This window comes from Dermacentor albipictus, chromosome 6 (assembly GCF_038994185.2).
Source record: "Dermacentor albipictus isolate Rhodes 1998 colony chromosome 6, USDA_Dalb.pri_finalv2, whole genome shotgun sequence".
In the NCBI taxonomy this organism is placed as follows: domain Eukaryota; kingdom Metazoa; phylum Arthropoda; class Arachnida; order Ixodida; family Ixodidae; genus Dermacentor; species Dermacentor albipictus.
Genome location: NC_091826.1, coordinates 1,011,695 through 1,038,184, shown reverse-complemented (window position 1 = coordinate 1,038,184; position 26,490 = coordinate 1,011,695). Strand labels below are relative to the sequence as shown.

The 26,490-nt window shown below is 47.0% G+C and overlaps 1 protein-coding gene across 10 annotated transcripts in view; it reads left to right on the top strand.

The window, feature by feature from the left end:
• Grip163 (gamma-tubulin complex component 6) overlaps positions 1-26,490 on the top strand; it is a 521,720-nt gene that overhangs the window by 141,851 nt on the left and 353,379 nt on the right. For all 10 annotated transcript variants that reach the window (XR_011514995.1, XR_011514994.1, XM_070539799.1 and 7 more), the window contains 3 exons: positions 11,496-11,535; positions 13,147-13,274; positions 24,492-24,690. Coding sequence is in view for 8 of the 10 variants with exons in the window: in XM_070539799.1 (XP_070395900.1) it covers positions 11,496-11,535; positions 13,147-13,274; positions 24,492-24,690 (367 nt within the window). In the remaining 2 variants the exon portion in view is untranslated. The remainder of the gene's footprint in view (positions 1-11,495; positions 11,536-13,146; positions 13,275-24,491; positions 24,691-26,490) is intronic.

The following is a 26,490-nucleotide window of genomic DNA, read 5'->3' as shown; positions in this document are numbered from 1 at the left end:
GGCGGAAGCAGGAATAAGATGCCGTTATCACAGCAGCTGGGTGCTGTAGTCGAGACGGTGGCGGGGGAAAGGGCGAGATGAGCAGCGAAGAGCGCATTGGCAGCGACGGCAAACACCTGCATGATGAATACAAGAGGATTAATGACTTGTGCGGGAGCACAGCCACCGAGCCCACCATAGTTATGGGAGAAGCAAATGGGGATACAGAAAGCCGGATGATACCTGCATCCAACATTTTGTGCAACTCCTTTTTCAGCCACACCTTTTTATCTCTGGACATATTACAGGAGGTTCTACGAACTACTGTTTTATCTGTGAGCTCGAAAGGACCGACATGTGATTTCATTGCTGGAGGGTAGCTACCCATGCATGTAAGCTCTAGGTACTTACCCCCAAATGCAAAGATCTAACTTGGATTGTGCTTGGGCTTGACTTGACGAAGTCAGCCCGAAGCAAGAAGCAGACTTCAAAATGGCCAAGTCGGCTTTTGCGTTTCATAGACGCTCAAGCTGACTTGCTTTGTCAAGTGAAGATTGTGCTTCAATGCAAAAATAGATTGCTCGTCTGTGTTCGAGGTTATTAATAAATTTATTAGCGTAAGGCATGTTGTACAGCAAAAAAGTATGTATCTTTCCGAATTTCTACGAGGCATAAGTGCTAAGTATAGTTTTGGTAAATCTATTCCATCTGGCGACGTCCGCCGCTGAGATGCGCAGTGTTGCTTGCGGAAAGCACCCGTTACCGGCGGGTTTAGGTGGTCATCAAGTTTCGGTGTTTTGGCATGCTTTTTGATTTGAAAGTTCCACCATTTTTTCAGGTCAGTGCTCTGCATTTAGGCGACAGTGTATTTGAGTGCAAATTAATTTTATAGTCACATTTATTTTTGTTTTAGCTTCTTTTTAACTTAGAGGTCTTGTTGCATGCTTGTATAACTGGCCGTAGGTAAGCAAACGAAATGGTTGGTTCGTATGATGGTCTTTCAACGGCTTTTGTTCTCGATTGCCGCAAGGCATTCATGCGCCGTCTGAGCCGGCAACTGGATGCAAGAGGCCGAGACGACGAGGCATATGGTCGGTTTCTGAGGGAGCTCGCGTGTCCCTTTTCGGCTATAGGTATTGCAGCAGGAAGACGACGGCCCTTGTTCTGGTCGGGCTACGTGACCCTTTGAAGAAAAGGCCAACCTATTTGAATGCACTAGGCCGGAGTCAAACAAGAAAAAAACTGCAACATGTGTTGCGAACGAGGAGGACCGAGCGCCGTATGGACCCTATTGGTGACAACACCCGATAAAGAACAAAATAAATAAATAAATAAATAAAGTGACATGTGCAAACGACTTGTCTACTTCGCATGGAATCTTTGTCAAGAACAACGAGAGGGAGAGTGTGGCACAGTCATAGACATCGCAAATTGGCAGCATGTGCCGTCTGCTAGGAAAGTGTCGTCTTTAGGAAAACAAGTTGTTGGGCTCGCGCGACGGCCGCGTGCCGCATTTGATGCGAAATTTCTGTCCTGTCAAGAGGCTTTGACGCTGAAATGTCGCACTCACGTATACTTTCCTCCCAAGAGAATGCACCGCAATGCAAGACGGCAGCCCGTTTTACAGAAGACGAAAAGAGCCTGCTCACGGTACTCGTGAACGACTACAAGCATATTGTATAATGCAAGAAAACTGATGTCGTGTCGTTGAACAAGATGAAACATGAAAAGAAATAGCAAAACAATATAACGCCAACCACGGGATTACCTGCAACTAAAAAAATGCTGGAACAACCTGAAGCCTGAAGCAAAAGCGGAAAGAGAAAGCTGCAGAAAAAAAAAAAAGCGAGAGTGCCACAAAACTGATAAGCGCACATGTTCTGCATGACTGGCTCATTTGGGCTACTTTTTATTATGCTCGTGCGTGTGTTTTGTATTTGGCAAACGAGTGCGTGACAGTTCGGCATGCTGAGCATAAATATGGTCGTGAGCGTTAATAACTAGTGATGGCATGTGTAGTCATTAGAGATGAGAAAATACGCTCATAATCAATCTTACGGCGACTGCGGGAAGCGCACCAGCATCGGGCGCAGGTGCTTCGCAATGAGCAGAGTCATCTTTTCAATTGCGCGGCACACTGTTGACTGAGGAATGCGGACCTGACCCTCGGCGACTGTTTAAAACGTTCTAGTGCCGTAAAACATCAGAGCCATTAGCAACTGCAGCATGGGAGGCACACAGGTTGTCCTCTGTTGTCCCTGCTTACCCGGATAGGCAACATAGCGAAAAGCTGTCGCACGGTGTTCTTCGTGAATCTGTAGCGACTGAGCAGTTCATCATCGTAAAACTCCATCGGGTTCCCTCGGTCACATAGACCAGGTCGCGGAATTCTCGGCAAGGGATGATCCTCTGAAAATGCTGTATCCATGGCGTGGCAAGCAAACCCGAAAGCAGCTAACCTCCACGCGACGTACGTTTGGGAGGCTGCCATGTTGGAATAACGCACGAAGTCAGTTTCAAGCTAGCCCAGGAGCAGACTTGAAACTTGAGCGGACTTCGGCCCAGCCAAGTTGTTCGCAAGTCGTCCGCAAGGTCGAGCATGATTCAAGACGTGCGGCGAAGCTGTCTTGAGACTGCCAGAAGTCAAGTTCGAGCCAAGTTAGATCTCTGCATTCAGGGGTTAGTCTTGATGTCTTCCTGGTGAAAAATTAGCCTTGATTCACAAGGTTCATCACCAGGATCTTCTGTTCTTATCGTGTCTTCGGCCATTACTTTGTCGTCCCAATAGAGGTTTATCTCATTTTTTCATGTCTGGACGGGACAAAAGAAAATTGTAGGTGACATTGGGAATTGCCAATACGTCACTGGTAATAGCATGTCCTTGAAATTCAATACCCAGGGTTACCCATTCACTATGCATGGTCACTGACCCATCGTAGGCTTGGACACGCAATGTTCTACCAGCGTGCAGACTTCAAAATGACCGGCATCCACTTGAGTCTTGTTGATAATTGATACCGAAGCTCCACTGTCAATGAGAGCTTTCACTTCAATGCCGTCTACCTTAATGGGTGCGTACGATAAGCTTGACACCAAATACACTGCCTCACTTAAGTTCTTTTTCCGGGGCTTGTGATCCATGGTAGACAGATTATGTGGAAGTAGGTTGCCATGAAATCGGTAATTGGTTTTTCACCATCCTCACGGTCATGATTGACGCTTCCCAGGGATTTGTTTATGAAGCTATCTTCACATTCAGATGACGGAAACGACTCTAGATGCTCGCTCAGCTTACGAGAATCAAGTTGCTCTGTTCTACTACCTGGCTGTCTTCTCAGTGTAATTCTTGGCACTGAGGTCTGTAGAAAGTTCAGGTCATCAAATGTTCTTGGACCTTTGAGCTGGACATGACTACGGATCTTGATACACAATCCTTGCGTTATCAAAGCTACAACAGCAGAAGACGACAGCTTCGGTTCTGCAGAATACAATAGGCGGCGCTTCTCAAGACAGTATTCAAGCAGAGAGCCACCTGTATACCTGAATCGTAGTGCCACATCCCATCTTTCTACTGCATTGCCTGTGAAAGCCGCGAAAGAGTTGCTTTTCCACAGTTCCCAACATGTTGTTCCATGATCCATGAGTTGCACATCATACAATTTTCTGGCTATACCGCCCAAATAGCGGCGCATATTCAAAATCTTTGTGTCGTTGGAGCGCCACCTACACTTGTCACAGGCATACTTGAAAAACCACAGCTAGTAGTGTGCACTTTGCGAGTTTCCTTCAAAAACATCTGGTTCAACAATGCCTCATGCTGATTGCCCTCGATTAAGCGCTTGGACAAAAGTTTTCATTATTTCAGTCTGTTGCATAATGTGCCTTTGCAGTTCCATAACAGTCAAGTCTAGGCTCACCTTCCTGGCAGGCATTTCCTCTTTGAGGGTGCCACTTCGTATGGGTTCCAGAATGAGTTCGCTCAGTGTCTGCAGTTGTAGATTCACTGTCACTGATCCTGTTTGCATGAGGGCTTGGTGGCTGATTGCAGCTTGTTACAGCACCACGTTGATCAGCGCGGTAGAACTAACTTCGAGAGGAAGGTCTGTCGCTGGCTCACCGTGCACTTGTTATCGGGTGAACACAACAGACTCCGATGACGCCTGGTCGATGAAAAACGTCACCCACATGGCTGGTCTTCGAAAACTGTCGGCTGCGCCAAAATGTAGCGTTCCTAACTAGAACAGCAGCAGAAATAACATAATCTCAGGGAGACGGGTGTCGTCCGTCATTTTATTCCAACTTCTTCGTTCTCACTTCTCCCCTAGCCCATTTCTTCGTTTTCTTTCATGCGTCCAGCGCAGACTGCTTCATCTATTGATAAAAAAAATGTTTTTCATACCTGCACATACTAGAACTGAGCTTTAATCGGTGCTGGCATATAATTTGGTCTTCCCTTTAATAAAACAGGACCTTACAGTATATCTTGATGGATATGTATCTTAGTTGCTAATAACTTGCTGCATTCTTGTTATGTGATGTTAGGTGATCCCCGGCCATCTGCAGGGCCATATTTTCTTGCCGAAAATTTGCAAAATTGCTAAGCACAAAGTCGCAGGATTGAATCCTGGCAGTGGCAGCCGCATTTGGTGGGCATTATATGTAAAAAAACCCGTGTTCCATGCATTGGGAGCACCTTAAAGAACCCCAGGTGGTCAAAATTAATCCGGAGTCCCCTACTACGGGGTGCCTCATAATCAAATCGTGGTTTTGCATGTAAAATCCCAGAATTCATTCATTCATTCAAAGTTGAGGAAAGTGGGCATGCACCCTGTTGAATGGCGTACTGTGGAGTGCATGAGGAGCCTTCTCTCATTAAAACTGGCATCATAATCCCTGTGTTGCTGCACAAAGGCTGCAAACAACAATTTGAGATTCTAGTTAATCCACTCTATCGAATTGCAATGTGGGTTATACAGGGTTGTCTTGCGGTGCTTAATACCTCAGGCCACACATGCGGCGCCTAGCCTTGTGTCATAGGGAGCAAGCCAGTTGCCGACATTTTTCTGTATATTAAGCAGCCTCAGAAACCTATAATGAACCAATGCAGTAGGGAAGGAAGGTGTCGATAGAGGTTGAATGCTGTTAGCTCTAGAGCAGAAAGAAGGGGGAAAACGTTATCGCCTGGGTTGTGGTGTTGTAGGCAGGTGTGACAAAGGCAATAATGAAGCCCCAGTTTGTCTGGTTAGAGGTAACGTGCATTGAAATCATGTTGGCAAATGTGTGATTAAAGCACTCTGTCGGGTGATAAGTTTGCAGGTGACATCTGATGGTACAGTAGTGAACAGAACTGCATTCAACAAAAAATGCTTTAAGTTATTTAGTGGTAAGGTCTACATCAAGCAAACCAGCCGATGCATTAATGATTGGCTTAGGGAACATCACAACAATGTTAACAACACTATTCAAGGTTATCTAGGTGTGCACTGTTGTGTTGCAACTGTTGGTGCAAATCGGTCTTTGACAAATGCAAGATTGTATCTAGTAGCAAATCAAGCCTTACTGAAGAAATAGTCAAGGCTGCTGCAAGTTCACATGCAGGAAATAACTGTGTCGGTTGTCCCTCGATAACCTCGTTTGAAGAAGAGCTTACCTACCTTGATTCATATGCCAGCGTGTGATAACGGTATGAGCAGGTTCTGTGTGCATGTGTGATCTTGTTGCCAAGGGTCCACTTTAAAGCTAGCTGTGCACTGGCAAAATAAACTTTCTGTTGAAAGTCAGCGTTGTGTCCGTGTACTTTGTGGGCTATCTTTGTCTCCGTTGGTTCCCATGCTGTAACTTTCTCCCTTGTTCTTGGAGTAAGACATGGCCTCAGCACTGAGGAGTTTATGGACATAGGACGATGTGGCTGAAAAGGAAGTACACAATGTCATGAGCCATGGGGGGCAGGTTATTCTCACATACTACATATTGAAATAATACTAGCCCTATGTTTTCCCACCACAGTGGGTCGTAAGGCTCTATACCAATGTGACGAAAGGATATTGAGAGGCACGATAGTGGCTCCATTAGTCTGAAGGTACAGCAAGGACTAGGCTTGTGGCATCTGAGTAAGAGCAGAAATGTACATGTGTTGTGCCACACTGCATGCCTATCATTGAGGCAATGGGCGTTGCCTCCTCCTCCCTGGTTCTTGTGAAGTGGTTGCCCTTGTGAGTGACAACCTGCAATGTTCCACGAAACTGCTGACCCATTCCCGTGGGTTAAAATGAGGAATCCGGTGGAATGCCGCGCCAAGACTGCTGCCATGATGAAAGGGGAATGCAACGCTGGGGGCATAAGCTCCTGTCTCACCTCGTTCCTGCCGACGATGGATCACTAAAGGGATTTAAGGTGGAACTGGGCCATTGTGAGACGATAGTCTCCACCAGCCGCTGTGTCGGTATGCTATTATGCTATGTGCCTGTATGCTATTTTCTGTTATATCTGTACCTAATGTATCAATCTTTTCATCTCCTCTTTGTCAGTTCCAAGAGTCTGTCTCTCGTCCTTAACCCTGAGTCGCAATAACATGCCACACTAGTAAGAAGTTTGGTGTACGTCCTGAACAGCCCGGCATGTGCACACTGAGAATCGGCATAGAAAGCAGTTTGTATGAGTGCATCAGTGCAGAGGTGTCTGGTAGTTGTTTGGAAACATATTCTGGGTTTATAGTGTGAAGGGATACAGACGAAGATTAAAAAAGAGAGAATGAGTGCTCATCCTGTCAGCTTCTCGTCTTCATCTGTGTCCCTTCATGATATAAACCAAGAATATGCTACCGTACCAACTCACCCAACTGTCCATCCTTTTGCATTATTTAAGTTGTCTGGGAGGTGTCTGGGAACCACCAGTACAGCATAGATTGCTTATAGCGTAAGTTGCCGGTGTCATGAATATTCGCACCAAAAATGACACCAAACTATAATCAAAACAGCATTCTTCAAAGGCTGCACATGTGCAACACATGTAGACGAAGCAGCCATGCATACCCAAGAATCGAAGCATGTGACCGGGATGTCTGTGTCCATTTAAATTTACAAACCTTGAAAGGTTCATGTCTGGGGACTCATTATCCAAGGAACCATTGTCTGAGCACCTGTGATCTTGCATGAAACAGAGAAAGTAAAAAGAAAAAAAAATAATGAAAAAAAATTCCTTGATTATTAGAAATTCCCTGCGGCAGTGCCACTACTCTACAGAACTAACGTAAAAAGACGACCGAAATTTTAAACTCTGTTCAGTGTCTTGTTTTATTGCTTGAACTTATTTGCATGTGCGCAATGTCGAAAACGTGGCAACTGCTTATCAAGTTGCCGCCATTTGAGTGTTGCCTGTGCCAACAGTGCCCTCACTTTCGTTATCAAGGTGGCTCTTTCACTTTCAAAGTACTGTACAGCCTTTCATATAGTGTTTGAGTGGGGAAACATTTTCACACGGACGCAGGAAGGGACACACACAAGCGCTAACTTTTAGCAGAATGTTTATTGCATGCTGGATCACTGTTTATTTGTGCTGTGCTACAACTTGGGTATAAGCAAACAGAGATGCATTGAAATATGAATTTCTTTCCTTGTTAATGATAGTGAAGGCATGCTACCACAGTCTCAGCCTAGCTTCTCAATAGTTGCAGTTTCAGTTATCACCCCCCTTATTTCTTCTTTGTGCTTGTGCACAACGAAACATTCTTGCAAAAGAGGCAAGCAACCACTCAAGCTGCAGTGGGCTGCTAACCAGCCATCACGACCTTTCTCTACATTAACCAGCCTATCGTTTAGACATCACCCGGTTTGCCTGACGTAGTGTCTACCACACGATAGCAGTATGTGGTTTACAACGCCTTCTTTGCAAGGCACGAACCGTGTTCTATGGTTCTTGTTCCAGCCTACCCTTTTTATCAGCAACTGGCTTGTTGCTTTTGCAGTTTTCTCAGCTTGTTCAGGGCTGTGAAAACCATGCTAACGGTTGCCCAAGCACCCACCTCTTTTATGTTGTGGGATATGATATTTTCTGCAGGTATGGCATAGTGGCAAACTTTCTTCGGCCTTCACAGACAGCTGTTTTGCAATCCTGACAACTGGAAGGTCGTTTCCTGAGTAGTGCCTCTGCACCCGATACCAGAATGTGGTCAGGATATCCTGCTTGCATGAGGCGAGTCTTTTGGCTGTTAAGGCTGGCACTGCAAGATGGGAGCAGGATTTTTTGCGAACATTATCAAAGCAGTGTTTGACGATACTCTTGTTAACCAACTTCGAGTTTGAGGAGCTAAATGGCAACAATGGTTTCTTCCCCATATGTTCATAAGACTAGTACATGCGGTTTGCATGAAAATGAAAACATATATTAAGGAACCTCATAGACCAATCATCACCTGGAACTTTGTGTGTGAGTTCGAAGGGCTGCAAACAATCTCAAACCAACATTAGTAAGTTGGAGGCTTCAGATTCGAAGGAATTTTTCTCATACTTAAGCAAAAACAAGTACTCATCCATGTATTTAAAACATTTAAAAACTTTTGTGCCCTTAAGATGCGTCAAAAGTACTTTGTCACGACTTGATACAAAAGAATTGCCAAGGGTAGACGGGACACGAGATCTAATCCAAACGTCTTGGTTTTAAATAAAGGGTTTTCTATCCCATTCGATGTAAGTCGAGTCATGGTTACAAGTTCCAACTGATGCCTTGACGAAATACCAAATGCACCTTTAAAATTGATCTAACCAAATTGTGTTAAGGCATTCATTATGCATTCAAACAATGTGTCACATATTAATTAGTAGTAGAAGTCCTTTATATCTATAGAGAGGGCACAAAGGCCTTCGTTGGACTAGGGGGCACAACGTTCAAGACTTCTTGAGATATTTTCACTAGAAAAGGGTCATCTACCTCCAAGATGTGGGCAAGAACAAGGCAAGGGGATCTTGCCACGTGTCTGTTTCAGACACTATGACCCTTAAGGTAATTTGTGGCTTATGCATTTTTGCACTAAAGAGGACGTAAAAGAAATCCTTCTTGCATTTCCCTATTTTTGGCACCACGTTGTCTAGGTTGAGTTTCTTGCATTAGTCTTTTGCCCTTTTCTTGATTTTTGACGTGCACGCATTGACTCGGCAATCAGGAAGAGCAGAAACTGTTTCATTGGCTTTAGACAGAAAGAAGCCATGCAACATTACAGCATATCCTCCCTCCTTATCTGTGGGGAGTACACATAATGTATGTTCCTTAAAAAAGAACTCAATGCGTTTGACAGGAATATTCAATAATCATTGCTTACATCGGGTCAGGATATTGACTTCTTTCGGGATGCAGTGCGATTCCTCTGAATCAACCGCAGGACTGGAGATGCGACACACATGGGACAGCAGTTCAGGGGCACATTGGTTAGGCTCTACTGCAAACTTTGTTTCTAGGGAAAGCATGTTGCAAACGTTGCAGGGAATGTCCAAAGGCTCCAGTGTGTGGAATGCACATGTGGGCATCGATTGCCTCCGAGGAGCCGGCATGCGCAGCCCAGGTTGTGGATGGTTCCAAGTAGATTCACTAACTTGGTCTGTGACGCGAAGAAAATTCTGGAGTCAATGTTTTACCTCTTTCATCCAAGGTGCCAAAAAGCAGGGATGCCAGCAAATGACGATATGCTCAGGCTTGTCTGTAGCATTCTGACTTCAGAACCTTGCGAATTCTTTTGCCATGTCTAGTTGAAGACTGATAATGATAACTGAAACTGCAACTATTGAGAAGCTAGGCCAAGATTATGTTAGCATGCCTTCACTATCTTTGCGAAGGAAAGAACTGTCGCATCTTGATGCATCCATATATATATATATATATATATATATATATATAGTGATCCGGCTTCCAGTGAGCATTCTGTTGAAACTTAGCGCTTGTGTGTGTCCTTTCCTGTGTTTCCGCACCGTCCCGCCTCACACCCTCTCCCCTTTAGAAGAACCTCACCTATATATACTGTGGCGAGGAAAGCGTACGTCGCCTTGAAGAAGACAAGTCCACTTGTCGAAACGTTGGCTCCTGCATTCACCTTGTTCATGTTTTGCTCATCTGTCCTTTGTATGTGTGAAAAGGTTTTCGCGCTAAAACACTATATAAAAAATGTGCATCGATGTGCATCGCAACAGGCACGCACAGGCTAAAGCAGCATTCAGGGCAAAGTGTGCGCTGCTGATATGGCCAAGCGAAGGCTTCTCTGTTGCCTAGCCAACCACCGCTTGCCTGCATCAGGCTACCACCGATTTTTGTATTTTTTTGTTCCTCATTCATTTGCTCCGCGTCTCCTCTTCGTCTTCATTGCTATTGTTGCCCTGTCCTCCCAATGGCCGGTACACCTCGTTGAGAGAGAGAGAGAAAACTTTATTTTCATGTTGGGTAGGTGTGGTGAAAAGATACTCAAGCCTCATTGAGAAGAGCTCTCGCTACCATACTTGTCTACGGAATTTTCCCATGAAAGCCGCATTATAAATGGTACTTTACTTTGTGCAGCTGCACTATAAGCGGTATGCTTTATATGGAGTTCTATGGGAAGGTAAGTGGAAGTCAGAAAAGGCGGTGTTGTAGCCAGTTCTGCACTGTAAACTTTTACATTATAAGTGGTCCAAGCTGTAACTACCTGCCGTCATCGGATGGGTAGTTGTGGTGAGGGAAAATTCCATCGTGAATAATCAAGGTAACAGCTGGCCAGCACAGCACTCAAGAAGGCAGGCACGTTAGCAAATCAGAAAGGTGAAGTAGCAAAGCTTAGAGCCACGGTTTCGGTTCCAAAGTCATCTCAGTGGAAGTGAATGGTGGAGACACGGAGCCATACAGCAGGCATTGTTGGTGAAGGAGAGAGAACGAGTATTGCTGAGCTGCTCGCTGGACCAGTAGACAGAATGCTGTAAGCCCAGTGCATGGGAATCATTAATAACAGCAAAGGGGTCGCCGTACAGGTATGGCCAAAATATTTTTTTGCCCACGTAATTACTTAACATTCTTTCCCAAAGTTTAGGCTCATAAATGCCAGTTTTCATGTTTTTTGCTCAGGTACACAAATCTGATAAATCCATTAAATTGTTCCAATCAAATGGGATAAAAATTTTAATGAATACCAAGCCCTAGTTAACACACCCTCATTATACCTAGGTGGCTTGCCTTGTGGATCCTTAGCGTAGTGTCTTCAAGAAGCTGCCTTTTGGCCAGCTATGTAGTATATTGTCCACAGAGGGGTAGATGCCTTTTGTGCAAGCATCTCCGTCACTTCCTTTGTTTTTTGTTGTCAGCTATGTGGTAGCAATTTGCATATTTCACAGACAAACAAACCACAAAGCCCATAAGGGAAATGGCAAATGATGTAGACACTACTGGAAACGCCTATGTTGCACTATAAAATACAAATTGTATTGTTTTTCCTTCTTCCCATTTATTCAACTTGCATATTTTGACATGTGGCTGAAAGGGTGTGCTTGGTTTCACTTTCCCTGCAGGGTCCTGAGCAAGTTCTCCAAGGGCCCAGCAAAGCTCGAGGTTAGTGGAGGAGACCGCTTCCATAGGTGTGCCAAATGAGAGCCTACTTTTTCTCATGACTGCCACGCAAGATCGGTATTCATCCAGGCCTTCTGCAAGTCCATGTACGGTGGCAGAGATTACTCTACCGTAACCGTCTGACTTGTGGTGAACATGTTACTGTGCAAGCACATGCACCTTGTTAGCTGAGTGATACAGGAGCACTAATGTTTAGCCACTGCGGTGTTCTGCTGCTGAGAATGACCAAGGGTGCAATGCAGAGATGGACAGGGGATCAGAGTGAAACTGCAAACTACAGCTTTTCTTTTTCTGCTTTGAGTTGCACGTTATAGGCCTATACTTAGCAGAAACTACTGTAAAATTGTGAGCAAGCACGCCCTCCCCCTAGAGTAAGAAAATTGACAGTCACTTTAGCGTGCGCTAAAGAGGGTGAAGGTAAAAGCCTGCGCGTTCTTCGATATTCATTAAATTGTTTCACATTCTCATTCGAATGCGTTATTTCCTCTAACATGGGTGGGACTCCCACCAAAGGTTGCGGGCTCGACTCCCACCAAAGGTTGTGGGTTCGAGTGCTAACTGTGCCTCAACGTCGCCTTAGTTAACACCATAGCTTGTGGGTTCAACTCCTGCCGAAGGTTGTGGTTTCAAGTGCCTTAATTAACTGTGCCTTGATTAAATTTGCCATAATTAACACCAAAGGTCATGGGTTCAACTCCCAATTTTGGTGCCATTAAATTTTGGTGCCATAATACGGGCCGGTCAAATTTTCAACCCGTGAGTTATCTAAAGGTTTCGCCTTAATAATTGAAGAATTGTTGGGGGAGGGCCCTTTCTCATTCGCAGACACTAATTCAAGTCGGTGGTGGAACAGTCATGACCAAACAGTTTTTGTTTGACTCAAAAGCTTTATTTAAGATGCATTTACTGTGTTTTTTTCATGTCATCGCCCTCAAAAATATCAGATGACTCCTCTGAGATCAACCCAAGAATTAGATTCATGCATTTGGCCTGAAAGAGCCCAAAATCTTCTGGTTGTACAGAACAAACATCAGTTCACAATTATCTAGGTTCACCAGTGCCATTCCACAAGTGCAACCTTTTCTTCCGCTGTCGCATTGCATACATAACAGTAACACTAAAGCACTGCATACCAAGTCCACATTGATAACCGACACCTCTCACAACTGAAGCATCTGACGAAAATGGCAACTGACAGTCTATGCGAAAAGACACTTGGCTATGTGGTGCCATTGACAGGCCTCAGTAAAAAGGTAGCTAAACAATAAATTTCTCATCCTCACTAAATACACCATTTTCTGTAAGTTGGTTGAACGGCAACATTTAAAAAAAGAGACTGAAGCTGGCGAAGATGCATGTAATGGTAAACACTATGGAGAAAGGAGGGGAACACTTGCTCAATAGTTGGTGCCAGTTTCAAATAACTTGAAAAATGGGGTGTGGTTGCATGGGTGGGGTGCTTGTCCGTAATTTAACGGTATGCTCAGTGCAGAAAGATGTGGTTTTCAGTCTTGAGCATGAAAACTTGCCCTGTTCCAAGACTGCTGGTGGAAGTGACTGGCTAATTTTTTGCTTTCTATGTCACCTTGGCAGCCCTTGCCAGCAGTAAGACGGCCATCAAAGCAAGCTCAGCCAGACAGGCTGCCCCTGACTCGGGAAGACTGGCAGTACGTCATGTGTGCAGGGAGAAGGAAGCACTTCACCTGGGAGAGTGTTAGATGGTGAGTGCACTCTGATTTTTATGCGAGAAACTTGTTTCTGCTTCTCAGCCTGTCTGCTGTGATTGGCTCACAGGAGAAAAGGAAAAGGTGGCACAGTCTGGTCATACCCAGAATAGCATCCACAGTGCTCTGTGGACCACTACTCCTCTGAACCGCAGCTGTAATGCAAAATTTATTTATTTTACTTATTTTCACATCATCATCATCATCAGCCTAGTTACGCCCACTGCAGGGCAAAGGCCTCTCCCATACTTCTCCAACTACCCCGGTCATGTACTAATTGTGGGCGTGTTGTCCCTGCAAACGTCTTAATGTCATCCGCCCACCTAACTTTCTGCCGCCCCCTGCTACGCTTCCCTTCCCTTGGAATCCAGTCCGTAACCCTTAATGACCATCGGTTATCTTCCCCCCTCATTACATGTCCGGCCCATGCCCATTTCTTTTTCTTGATTTCAACTAAGATGTCATTTACCCGCGTTTGTTGCCTCACCCAATCTGCTCTTTTCTTATCCCTTAACGTTACACCGATCATTCTTCTTTCCTTAGCTTGTTGCGTCGTCCTCAATTTCAGCAGAACCCTTTTCGTAAGCCTTCAGGTTTCTGCCCCACAGGTTGTGGGAGTGTCGGGTTACATTAGCTACAATGGCAGTAGCTCCGGAGGCTCTTGCGTCGAAGTGGGCCGCCACTCTGCGCAGCTCCAACCTCAAGACACAAGAGTGGGCTGTCCAGCAAGCCCGAGAGGCGGCGACGAGGCAAGGCCTCGAAGTCCCCTCATGCGAGACCTGAGCCCGGGTCGTCAAATTTGCCGGATTCAGAATAAAGTTGTTTCCATCCATATGTGAGTACTGGTAACACACAGCTGTTATACACTTTCCTTTTGAGGGATAGTGGCAACCTGCTGTTCATGATTTGAGAATGCCTGCCAAACGCACCCCAGCCCATTCTTATTCTTCTGGTTATTTCAGTCTCATGATCCGGATCCGTGGTCACTACCTGCCCTAAGTAGATGTATTCCCTTACCACTTCCAGTGCCTCGCTACCTATCGTAAACTGCTGTTCTCTTCCGAGACTGTTAAACATTACTTTAGTTTTCTGCAGATTAATTTTCAGACCCACCCTTCTGCTTTGCCTCTCCAGGTCAGTGAGCATGCATTGCAATTGGTCTCCTGAGTTACTAACCAAGGCAATATCATCAGCGAATCGCAAGTTGCTAAGGTCATCATCATCATCATCATCATCAGCCTGGTTACGCCCACTGCAGGGCAAAGGCCTCTCCCATATTTCTCCAACAACCCCGGTCATGTACTAATTGTGGCCATGCCGTCCCTGCAAATTTCTTAGTCTCATCCGCCCACCTAACTTTCTGCCGTCCCCTGCTACGCTTCCCTTCCCTTGGAATCCAGTCCGTAACCCTTAATGACCATCGGTTATCTTCCCTCCTCATCACATGTCCTGCCCATGCCCATTTCTTTTTCTTGATTTCAACTAAGATGTCATTAACTCGCGTTTGTTCCCTCACCCAATCTGCTCTTTTCTTATCCCTTAACGTTACACCTATCATTCTTCTTTCCATAGCTCGTTGCGTCGTCCTCAATTTGAGTAGAACCCTTTTCGTAAGCCTCCAGGTTTCTGCCCCGTAGGTGAGTACTGGTAAGACACAGCTATTATACACTTTTCTCTTGAGGGATAATGGCAACCTGCTGTTCATGATCTGAGAATGCCTGCCAAACGCACCCCAGCCCTCTTCCTCTAGACTATTCCTCTAGACTATTTTCTCTTTCATTATTGTCGTGTGTGGCACTGGTACTGTATAAATCTCTATAGAACTCCTCAGCCACTTGTACTATCTCATCCATATTAGTAATGATATTGCCGGCTTTGTCTCTTAACGCATACATCTGATTCTTGCCAATTCCTAGTTTCTTCTTCACTGTTTTTAGGCTTCCTCCGTTCCTGAGAGCATGTCCAATTCTATCCATATTATACTTCCTTATGTCAGCTGTCTTACGCTTGTTGATTAACTTCGAAAGTTCTGCCAGTTCTATTCTAGCTGTAGGGTTAGAGGCTTTCATACATTGGCGTTTCTTGATGAGATCTTTCGTCTCCTGCGATAGTTTACTCGTATACTGCCTAACGGAGTTACCACCGACTTCCATTGCACACTCCTTAATGATGTCCACAAGATTGTCGTTCATTGCTTCAACACTAAGGTCCTCTTCCTGAGTTAAAGCCGAATACCTGTTCTGAAGCTTGATCTGGAATTCCTCTGTTTTCCCTCTCACCGCTAACTCATTGATCGGCTTCTTATGTACCAGTTTCTTCCGTTCCCTTCTCAGGTCTAGGCTAATTCGAGTTCTTACCATCCTGTGGTCACTGCAGCGCACCTTGCCGAGCACGTCCACATCTTGTATGATGCCAGGGTTAGCGCAGAGTATGAAGTCTATTTCATTTCTAGTCTCGCCGTTCGGGCCCCTCCACGTCCACTTTCTGCTATCCCGCTTGCGGAAGAAGGTATTCATTATCCTGATATTATTCTGTTCCGCAAACTCTACTAATAACTCTCCCCTGATATTCCTAGTGCCTATGCCATATTCCCCCACTGACTTGTCTCCAGCCTTCTTCGTGCCTACCCTGGCGTTGAAGTCGCCCATCAGTATAGTGTATTTTGTTTTGACTTTACCCATCGCCGATTCCACGTCTTCATAGAAGCTTTCGACATCCGGATCATCATGACTGGATGTAGGGGCGTAGACCTGTACGACCTTCAATTTGTACCTCTTATTAAGTTTCACAACAAGACCTGCCACCCTCTCGTTAATGCTATAGAATTCCTGTATGTTACCAGCTATTTCCTTATTAATCAGGAATCCGACTCCTAGTTCTCGTCTCTCTGCTAAGCCCCGGTAGCACAGTACGTGCCCGCTTTTTAGCACTGTATATGCTTCTTTTGTCCTCCTTTGACTGAGGGCCGGGGTTTGATTGTTGTATTCATATGGGAGGTTGTGGCCAAGTACTGCACCAGGGCGGCCAATCCTGCTCTGGTGAGAGAGTGCGTTACCGGTTCTAGTCGCCGGGATCAGGCCGCATTCCAGGCCTGTTTGTGCAATTTTCTCAACACACATTTTTTTTTTGTATTTTCCGGTGGAGAATTGCGCGGCACCGGGATTTGAACCACGGTCCTCTTGCACGGGAGACGGATACTCTACCGTCCCCGCAGTAGTTAAATTAAAAATTAAATCATGGGGTTTTACGTGACAAAACCACTTTCTGATTATGAGGCACGCCGTAGTGGGGGACTCCGGAAATTTCGACCGCCTGGGGTTCTTTAACGTGCACCTAATTCTAAGTACACGGGTGTTTTTGCATTTCGCCCCCATCGAAATGCGGCCGCCGTGGCCGGGATCCGATCCCGCGCCCTCGTGCTCAGCAGTCTTAACACCATAGCCACTGAGCAACCATGGCGGGTCCCGCAGGAGTTGTAGGCCTCATTTAACCTACAGTGGTGCCCTATTTGATCAGTCAAGGTTGACCAATCTGAGCTCGGTTATACCGCACGGATGGCACTCGGCTAGAGAACCTGGTATTTATGACTTGCACGTGTCGCCATACCTAATTGAGGATGTATATAATTTTTTTTAGGAGGGTTCTCGTACAGTCATAAAATAAAGAAAAAGACATTAAAAAGAAAGAAAAAAAGAAGAAAAAGGGGGAAAAAAGGAACATGACAGGTGATTTGAACTCATGACCCTTGAATGTTGCCCAGGAAAATAGCTCAGTCGGTTGGTTCGTCAGGCCCCAGGTTACTTTCAAGCGCCATAGCTCCTGCTCCCAGCCTCATACTTACGTGGAAAGGGACTGAGATTGTCCGCGACAGTCGATTTTTGTGGTTGGAAGGCATAATTTCTTGGTAAAATGGGGGGGTGGAGATGAGGGGGGGAAATATGCTCTCAGCGAGAGGGCATCGTCAGCACGAGACCACCACCAGGCACCTTACTGAGATGTGGGGAGCTTCGCGACCGGAACGAAGCCTCCCTTCTCCGCCGGCCAAGAGGGGGAAACGCCTTCTTCCGCAGACTTCCTCACTTCCACTTTCTTTTAGTAAGCATCCTGGTTTAGTAAGCATCGAGTCGATGCTTTTCTTTTGGCGGGGGAATAATGCCGCTAGGAATGCCACTAGGTGTCGCGCGCCAGCGCTGAGAAAGAAGTGACTGGAACGCGCGCTCGGCAAGAGGTGGGCGCTGAAGAAGTAGAGGCTGAGACCGCCGGCTTGAGTTTTGTGTACGCCATCTTGTAGAACTGCCCGTCCTGCCAATGCCGGGTGCATCTTCAATTGACTTTTCGTGACAATATGGTTTGAATTGATCTTGTAATGAAGAAGAAGAGCACAAGGACAAGGCCAGCCAGATTGTCTGTTCCGTGCCTGCAGTGAAACCAGTGCTTGGCACGCCAGTGTCATCGCCAGTGCTTAGCACGAGCGTGAGCCGTTCGGGCGACCAGCTGTTCCTGCTCTGCGTGACCTTCCTTCTCGATTACGAATAGACACTACCAACTGGACTGTTCAAACTCTCCATTACAATTGGTGGAAGGTGCGGGGTGTTCAAGAACTTCTACACCCTGGAACTCCAGTCTCGGACTCTGCCTCCCGTCATGCCTGACTCTCCCCAGCCGACGTCGCCACCACCCCCCGTTGCCTGCTCTGGCGCTCTCTCGCAACGCCATCCAGCGGTTTTCAGTGGTACGGATGATCAGGACATCAATGACTGGTTGTCTACATATCAACGGGTGAGCTTGCACAATCGATGGGACGATACCGCCAAGTTAAATGCCGTCATCTTCTACCTATTGAGTGTGGCTCACCTGTGGTTTAACCCTTTCGCTGTCGGACCTTTCTGGCCGTGACGCACCCCCAGTGTCGGCTTGGTTTCAGGGAACGAGCATAACAGGGAACGATCATAGCAATTTATTTTTGATTATGATTGGTATACAAATAACATAGTCAATGCAACATGCACATTTCAGTGTTCTGCAGCTGTTAGTAAACATCATCATCACCATCATCATACTGACTATAAAATCCGTTCAACATCCGAATCTGACGATGCGGAACCCTCTTCCTCGCATGCGACTCTGTCCGAGTCCGAATCCGAGCTCGGCTCGTATTCTGAATCGGAATTGAGCCACCGCTCCAGTGAGCAGACGAAGGTCCCGTGCGCTGAGCCATCCGAAAGTAACCGCGCGCAGGGAGGATGCGCTTTCAGTCGCCCCCACAACGGAGAGCAATGGGACGTTGCGTGATCAAGAAGACAGAGGGAGATGGAAAAAGGCTAAACAAAGTTCAGAGGGCTTTACATTTACTGCTGCAAGACGGAAGCGAGGGTGCGGCGAGAGAGTGAAAGCAGCAACGAGTCACTCTTTTCGGAGAGGAGAGGCAACGGCACGTGCGCCTGAACTTGACGCGCCGCGCCATAGCAGGCACACCAACAGAAGAAAAATAAAAACGTTCAAACCAGCGAAGATGGCAGAACAACCCTTGAACCCAAAACCACAGCGCGCGACACATGATACAGCGAACACCGGAGCCACCGCGCCACTCAGCAAAGAGAAAGTGGGGAGTGGCAGTCACGCGGTACTCTTCAATACATGGAGTAACACAGGTCGGGGCGAACTTGTAGAAAGAGTCAACAGATAGCGTGGCCAATCCAGGAGCGCCAGCTTTGCGCTGTGGCGCGAAATTTTGAACGCACTATAGAGAACATACCGGTACGTCAGTGACACTGTGGGGGGGAAGCGCGATGACGTACCGGTACATCCGTGACAGCGAAAGGGTTAAAAATCACGAAGCCGACTTTCAGTCCTGGTCTGCGTTCAAGGCCAGTTTCGCTGAAGTTTTTGGTTGCCCCGCCGTCCACAAGTTGCACGCCGAGCAGCGGTTACGAGAGCGAGCGCAACAACCCGGTGAAACATTCACCTGTATATAACAGGTGAATGTTTTGCCGGGTTGTTCACTGAAGAGGTTCTCGACCTGTGTAAACGTGTGGATGCTTCTATGCTTGAAAATGAGAAATTGAAGCACATTTTGAAGGGCATTGCCGATGACATTTTTCAAATATTGATCGCCAAGAATCCGCGCACCGTAGCAGAGCTCATAAACTTGTGCCAAAGCTACGACGAGTTGAGGAGGTAGCGCGATTTGACCAGGCGCATCTCAGTGGCTGACGAGGCCCTCTCTTACATGACCGTCTTTTTAATTGCTCCCCCCTGCTCACTCAAATCCAAGCTTTCATGCGGGAGGAAATTGCATGTCAGCTTTCTCTACTGCCCTTCGCTGAGCTACCCCAACAGCAGCCACTGCCGTCACAGACTCCTACACAGCTTGCCTCTACGCTCCAGTGGGTTATTGAAGAGCAAGATGCTGAGGCTCTACCTATGCAGCATCAGCTGTACCCTGGCGCCGCGCCACCTACGTATGCATCCGTCGCTGCACAGCCTCCTCGTGAACCACTCATTGCGCTACATCCATGGCCACTACCACCCGTTCGTCATGCCGTTCATCGACCTGCTCCTGCGTTTGCTAATCCTTGGCGCACACAAGACAACAGGCTCATATGTTATGCCTGCTGTATTCCCGGCCATGTTGCATGACTCTGCCGCCGCCGCATGCTGCACTCCGATGGGTTGGTGCAGTCGCCTCCCTGTACCGACGTGCAACCTTTTCAAGACACTTATTTAGTCGGCAGTCGAACAGGCCACCAGCCGAGCGCCCAGTCCTTACACGTCGTTTGCCTTCCCTGCGTCACCGCTCGTTATCCCCCATGCGTCGACGCCCTTCACCCACGCAACAGAAAAACTAAGCGCCGCAGTTCAGGAGGCAAGAACTGCGTCGCCATCGATCTGTACAAGTCCTCCATTGTCGCCTTCGAACGTTGTCGACCTTACTGTTGACGGTGTCCCTACCATTGCGCTAATTGATACTGGAGCACCCGTGTCTGTCCTAAACGAACGCCTCTCTCGCGCCTTACGAAAAGTTACGATGCCACTTTCCGGGTTTTCTCTTCGCACAGCAAGCGCTCAGCCAGTTCAGCCTTCAGTAGCATGCACAGCTAGAGTTGTTATTCAGGGTGTTCTCTATATTGTGGAGTTTGTGGTTCTTCAGTCCTGCTCTCACGACGTGATACTTTGGTGGGACTTTCTTTCACGAAATAATGCCGTCATCAATTGTGCACGTGCTAAAGTCGAATTATCGCCTCTGTGTGACGTACTCCTCTTCGGCGCCACTTCTCTTCCCGCTAAGCTAGTCCTTCGGGAATACAACGCCATACCACCGTACTCGTCTGCCGTTGTTCCCGTCTTCTGTGGTGCTGTCTCTGAAGGCACTGTCCTCTTCACTCCTTCAGAACTCTTCATAACCCGCAAAGATGTTCCCCTCCGTTTCACCACGCTTGACATTCCAGCCGGTCTCAGCGCCATCATTGTCTGCAATCCGCTTCCTACAGCCCTGATGGCTCTTTGCGGTGAAGCACTGGGCCATGTTCAGCCTCTTGATGACATGTTTATAACCGACGTGCCGGATGCTTCGTATACAGAGCTCACTGACTTCTGTGCACTGTCCACTTCTGCTCTGCCATCACCTGACTTATTCACACCTTTCATTGCCAATGACCTTACTTCCGAGCAGTGCTCCCAGCTTCTTCACCTGCTTGCCCAGTTCCGTTCTTCTTTTGATGTCGCTCAGCCTACTCTGGGTCACACGTCAACCATCAGCCACCACATCGACACTGGCTCCAACGCACCATTGCGGCAGCGCCCGTACCGCGTATCCACCAAGGAACGTCAGGTGATCAGTGAGCACATAGACGGCATGCTTCAGCGCGACCTCATTCGACCTTCCAGTAGCCCATGGGCATCACCGGTGGCTCTCGTCACAAAAAAAAAGATGGTTCTATTTGGTTCTGCGTCGATTATCACCGTCTTAATAAGATAAAGCGAAAAGACGTCTACCCTCTACCACGCATTGACGACGCTCTTGACAGCTTGCAAGGCGCTGAATTTTTTTCTTCGTTGGATTTACGTTCAGGCTACTGGCAGGTCCCGATGTCAGCAGTTGATCGCTCTAAAACCGCATTCATTACTCCGGATGGTTTATACGAATTTAATGTGATGCCATTTGGCCTATGCAATGCGCCTGCTACGTTTGAACGAATGATGGACAATATCTTGCGTGGTCTAAAATGGAGCACGTGTTTATGCTACCTCGACGACATCGTTGTGTTCGCCCCTGATTTCAGCACACATCTTCGCCTTAGGCAAGTGTTGACGTCCTTGACCAACGCAGGCCTGCAACTGCACCTGAAAAAGTGCCAGTTCGCCGCGTGCAAGCTCATGATTCTAGATAACGTCGTATCACAAGATGGCATTTGCCCCAACTCATCAAAACTTCGCGCTGTGGCAGAGTTTCCTAAACTTAAGACTTCAAAGAACTCCGCACCTTCATCGGCCTCTGTACTTACTTAAGACGCTTCGTTCGCAATTTTTCCTAAATTCTATCACCCCTTACACATCTCTTAAGTGCGCCAACGACCTATCCTCCTGGTCTCCTGCATGCGACGCCGCGTTCGTGACCTTATGCCGTCTCCTGACGTCTCCGCCTATACTGCGACACTACGACCCCACTGCTCCAACTGAAGTCCATACTGATGCCAGTGGTATTGGCCTTGGCGCTGTCCTTGCGCAGCGCAAGCCTGGCGACTCCGAGTACGTCGTTGCTTACGCCAGTCGTGCACTGACCAAAGCGGAATGCAATTACAGCGTCACAGAAAAAGAATGCTTGGCCATCGTTTGGGCACTTGGGAAGTTTCGCCCTTATTTATATGGCAGGCCTTTCCATGTCGTTACTGACCATCACGCCCTTTGTTGGTTATCCTCTTTAAAAGACCCGTCTCGACGCCTTGCCCGCTGGGCTCTGCGCATTCAAGAATACGACATACACATCATCTACCGCTCAGTTCGCAAACACGCTGACACTCTGTCCCGCTCTCCGCTGCCAGCCGACACGGCCTCCGTCTCCACCATTGAAGCGGTATCCTTGGTCAACATCGACACCTGCGCATCAGAACAGCGCAAAGATCCTTAGGTGGCCTCTCTCCTGGATCTCCTTTCTGGCTCGCCTGCATCTCCCGCTCCCTGCGTCGCCAGGCTGCCCACTTTGCTGTCCGGGATAACCTCTTGTATCAACGCAACTACCAGCCCGATGGTCGCAAGTGGCTCCTGGTTATCCCTAAGACTTTGCGTTTAGATATGTACGCGTGTTTCTATACTGACCCACAATGTGCACACGCAGGCATTTTGAAGATGTATGACCGCCTGCGGCAACGTTACTACTGGAGAGGAATGTTTACTTTTGTCCAAAAGTTTGTCCGCTCGTGCCCACAATGCCAACGCCGCAAATCTCCGCCTCATCCAGCCCACTGTTTATTACAGCCGCTTCCATGCCCTGCTCGTGCCTTCGACCGATTGGGAATTGATTTGTAGGGGCTGCTACCGCTAACACCCGCTGGCAAACGATGGATTATTGTCGCAGTTGATCACCTTACACGCTATGCTAAAACCGCTGCTCTAGCTGCAGCTACCGCCAGTGACGTTGCATCCTTTCTGCTCCATCGTTTCATTCGTCATGGCCCACCTCGGGAGCTGCTGAGTGATAGAGGCCGTGTGTTTTTGTCGCAGGTGGTTGAAGCACTGCTTGCTCAATGCCGCATAGTTCACCGGACCACCACGGCGTACCACCCTCAAACTAACGGGCTTACGGAACGTTTCAATCGCATCCTAGGTGATATGCTCGCCATGTACATTTCATCGGAGCATACAAACTGGGACATCATCCTCCCATTTGTCACGTACGCATATAATACGGCTACACAAAGTACTACAGGATTTTCTCCATACTTTCTTCTCTACGGTCGCGATCCTTCCCATACCATCGACACGGTTTTGCCTTATACACCAGACACGTGAGAGTGTGGTCCCGTTTCAGCCGTTGCCCGATACGCCAAGGAATGCCGTCAATTAGCCCAAAAGTTCACCTCCACCGACCAACAACGACAAAAAGCCAATCGTGATGGCGACGCTACGAATCCGAACTTCATTCCCGGCACACTTGTCTTGTTGTCCGTGCCTGCTACCACGCCTGGACTTTCGACAAAACTTATCTCACAGTATGATGGACCATACCGCATCGTCGAACGCACCTCTCCGGTCAACCATGTCATAGAGCCGCTTACACCGACATCCGACAAGTGCCGCCGTGGACGGGATGTTGTTCACGTTCACCGCCTGAAACAATTCTATGACCCGCTCATCTCCACGTCATAAGTCGCCAGGATGGCTCCGCTTTTGCACCGGGGGTAATTGTAACGAAGAAGAAGAGCACAAGGACAAGGCCAGCCAGATCGTCTGTTTCGTGCCTGCAGTGGAACCAGTGCTTAGCACGCCAGTGCCATCCCCAGCCATCCCCAGTGCCATTGCCAGTGCTTAGCACGAGCGTGAGCCGTTCGGGCAACCAGCTGTTCCTGCTCTGTGTGACCTTCTTTCTCGATTACGAAAAGACGCTACCAACTGGACTGTTCAAACACTCCGTTACATTGTAATTTCCCTAGGTGTACGTCTGCGTGGCTTTTCCCTGTGTCAGGGGAGCTGAAAGGAAATCTGCAAAGATTTTTTTTCTTTGCTTTCGTGTTATTCTTGCAGCATCGGAACAGTGCTTTTTAAAAGGGAGACATTGATAAGCGTTTATCTTATTCTGGTGGCTGTTTATTACCGGCTAACAAATGTTACAAAGTTATCGCTCTGCACAAGACCTACCTTCTTGTATCAGAACTTCCTCAAATGTTGCCGATTTTATTTGTTGTCTATGTTGACCCTGAACCTTGTTTAATCAGATAGCACTCGCGACGCAAATAGTGTTGTACATTCTGGAATGCACGTGAGCACTAGCGATTACATTGGAATCTATGATGAGTCAAGTATAAGTATCTGATGCGCTTAATTTGGAGATCAGATTACAACAAGTGATGAGTGTGCTTGTCGCTATCGCAATGTTTTGAGAGTTACTTGTTTTTACTCAGCACCAGTTTGCCCAATAAAGAGTTAGTTTTTGTGACTCAGTTGTGCCACTGTTTGGTTCTTCACTGTAACGGCGTGACAATATGCATTCACCCACAGTGTGACAAGCACAAGGGAGCATCCATTTGTGACCGAGGCTGCTGAGGGTGCAGCAGAAGCTGTGTGCCAGATACGGATGACGAGCCTGGCTTCCTTGATTGGAGCCATGCCAGCAGCTCCAGTGCAACCCAAGAGCCTTGTCCGAAAGGCACTGCTGCTGCTCGTGGGAATTCCATCAGATGTTTTTCCCTATGATCCCGTAAGTTTTGAAAGCACACCTCGGCGCAGACAGCTACGGTTTAGTGATAGCATTTTGGGATTGCTGCTTTTCTTGTAGGTGCAACCCCAAAAACGATAGCTTGATGTGCATTCATAATTCCTTTGTGCCCATAGCTCTCCTAGGGAACCAAAAGTTTCCACCACCGTTGCTTGTCACTTATTGGCAATGTAATCGGTGGAGTAATTAGTTTTGTAATGCTTTTTTATCATTGTTGTCATCGTCTGTAGGTGGTAAGCACAACACTGATCTTCTTGGATTATAATAAGCCTTTATCTCGGAAGTAGGCACAGTATGCGCACACAGGTAAACCTCAATATAAAAAAGTCAGTACAGTCTGCAATTTGCTTCATTATATCGAAATATCATTATGTTGAAATTCGATCTTTTATGCAATAAATACAGTCACCAATAGGTTTTTTTTACCTGGAAGGGACCGCAAAATTTTCTGAATTATTGGACATTCTGGAAAAGAAAGTTTTAATGAGAAAAATAGGTATTTTGTTGAATTTGAGAGTCAGCGATGAAAAATACAGTGTCATGTTGTGTTGACGATATCTTCAGATCAGCGGCACGAAGTGAAGTCAACTAAGCTTTCACGTTCACTCTGCTCCAATGGCTGATAGTGTCACTTGCACTGAGCCTATGCTATCATGAAAAGCATTGGTAGCTGGGAATGAAGCCTGCATCTGCCACTTGCTTCAACACATCACTGAAACTCAAGATTACGTCACCTCCAGCATTGAGTGCGTGGGAAGGCAGTACATGATGCCACGCCATCTCGGCTCACCCATTCTTTGCACATGCAGGAAATTACCTTGAAAACAGGGCGCGCAAGCTGTGTATGTGCTCAAGTATGTTGACAGGTATTCTCACGCACAGCCACGCTATAAGCCTGCCCCTACTCCCTCCTACTTCCTGCCCTTGTGTGCGTGCTATTACCAGGCGCTCGATCCCCTCCTACCTTCCTTAGAGCTTATGCAGGAAGACGGCGCTCTTCAAGCCACCCTCCATCTCAGTTCACCCTTGCACGCTTTCACTTGCAACTATAGCAAACAGTACCCGGGGCGCAATAGAATCTATTAGACTCTGAATTTATACGAAACATGACACTGCTTTAGTTAAGTGGCATGGCGTTCAATTTGAGAGGTGCGTTTACAAGCAGGCGCATATAATTCAACCGTTTGACCATCTACATATGTGGAGGCAGCAGTGAAATTTCGTTATATTGAAATCTTATATAAACATTCTTCTAACCAGATATGTTCTAACCATAAAAAACGTACGATCTGAAGTCACTAAAATCTTGACTGACTTCCCTGTAGTTGACATATAACTATTAGGAAGCATTGCATGAATTGTTGCAACAATTTATGCAGCACGAGATGCCCATAGGATATTGGGTATCAGAGAAAACATCACAATATCACGAAGTGCTCCTTTGCCAATTAAGAATAGGACACACTTACGGCACTCACTCTTACCTCTCGACAGGGGGGTGTCCTCCGACTTGTAGTAAGTGCGGCCAAAATCTCACAGTCCTGCACGTTCTTATTCAATGCCCTGCAATAGAAGCACAGAGAAAAAGGTTTTTCATTTCTGCATATCGCAAAAATATTCCTCTTCACCCGAAATTTTTTCTCAGCAATGAACCGCTTTTTAATCCGAAACTAGTCTTAGAGTTTTTAGCTGAAACAGACACTCTGGAAATCATTTGGCCAGGGAATCTTTAGCGCACGTATAACAGCCCCTGTACTCAAAGGCTTTCTGGAAGCTAAAGTG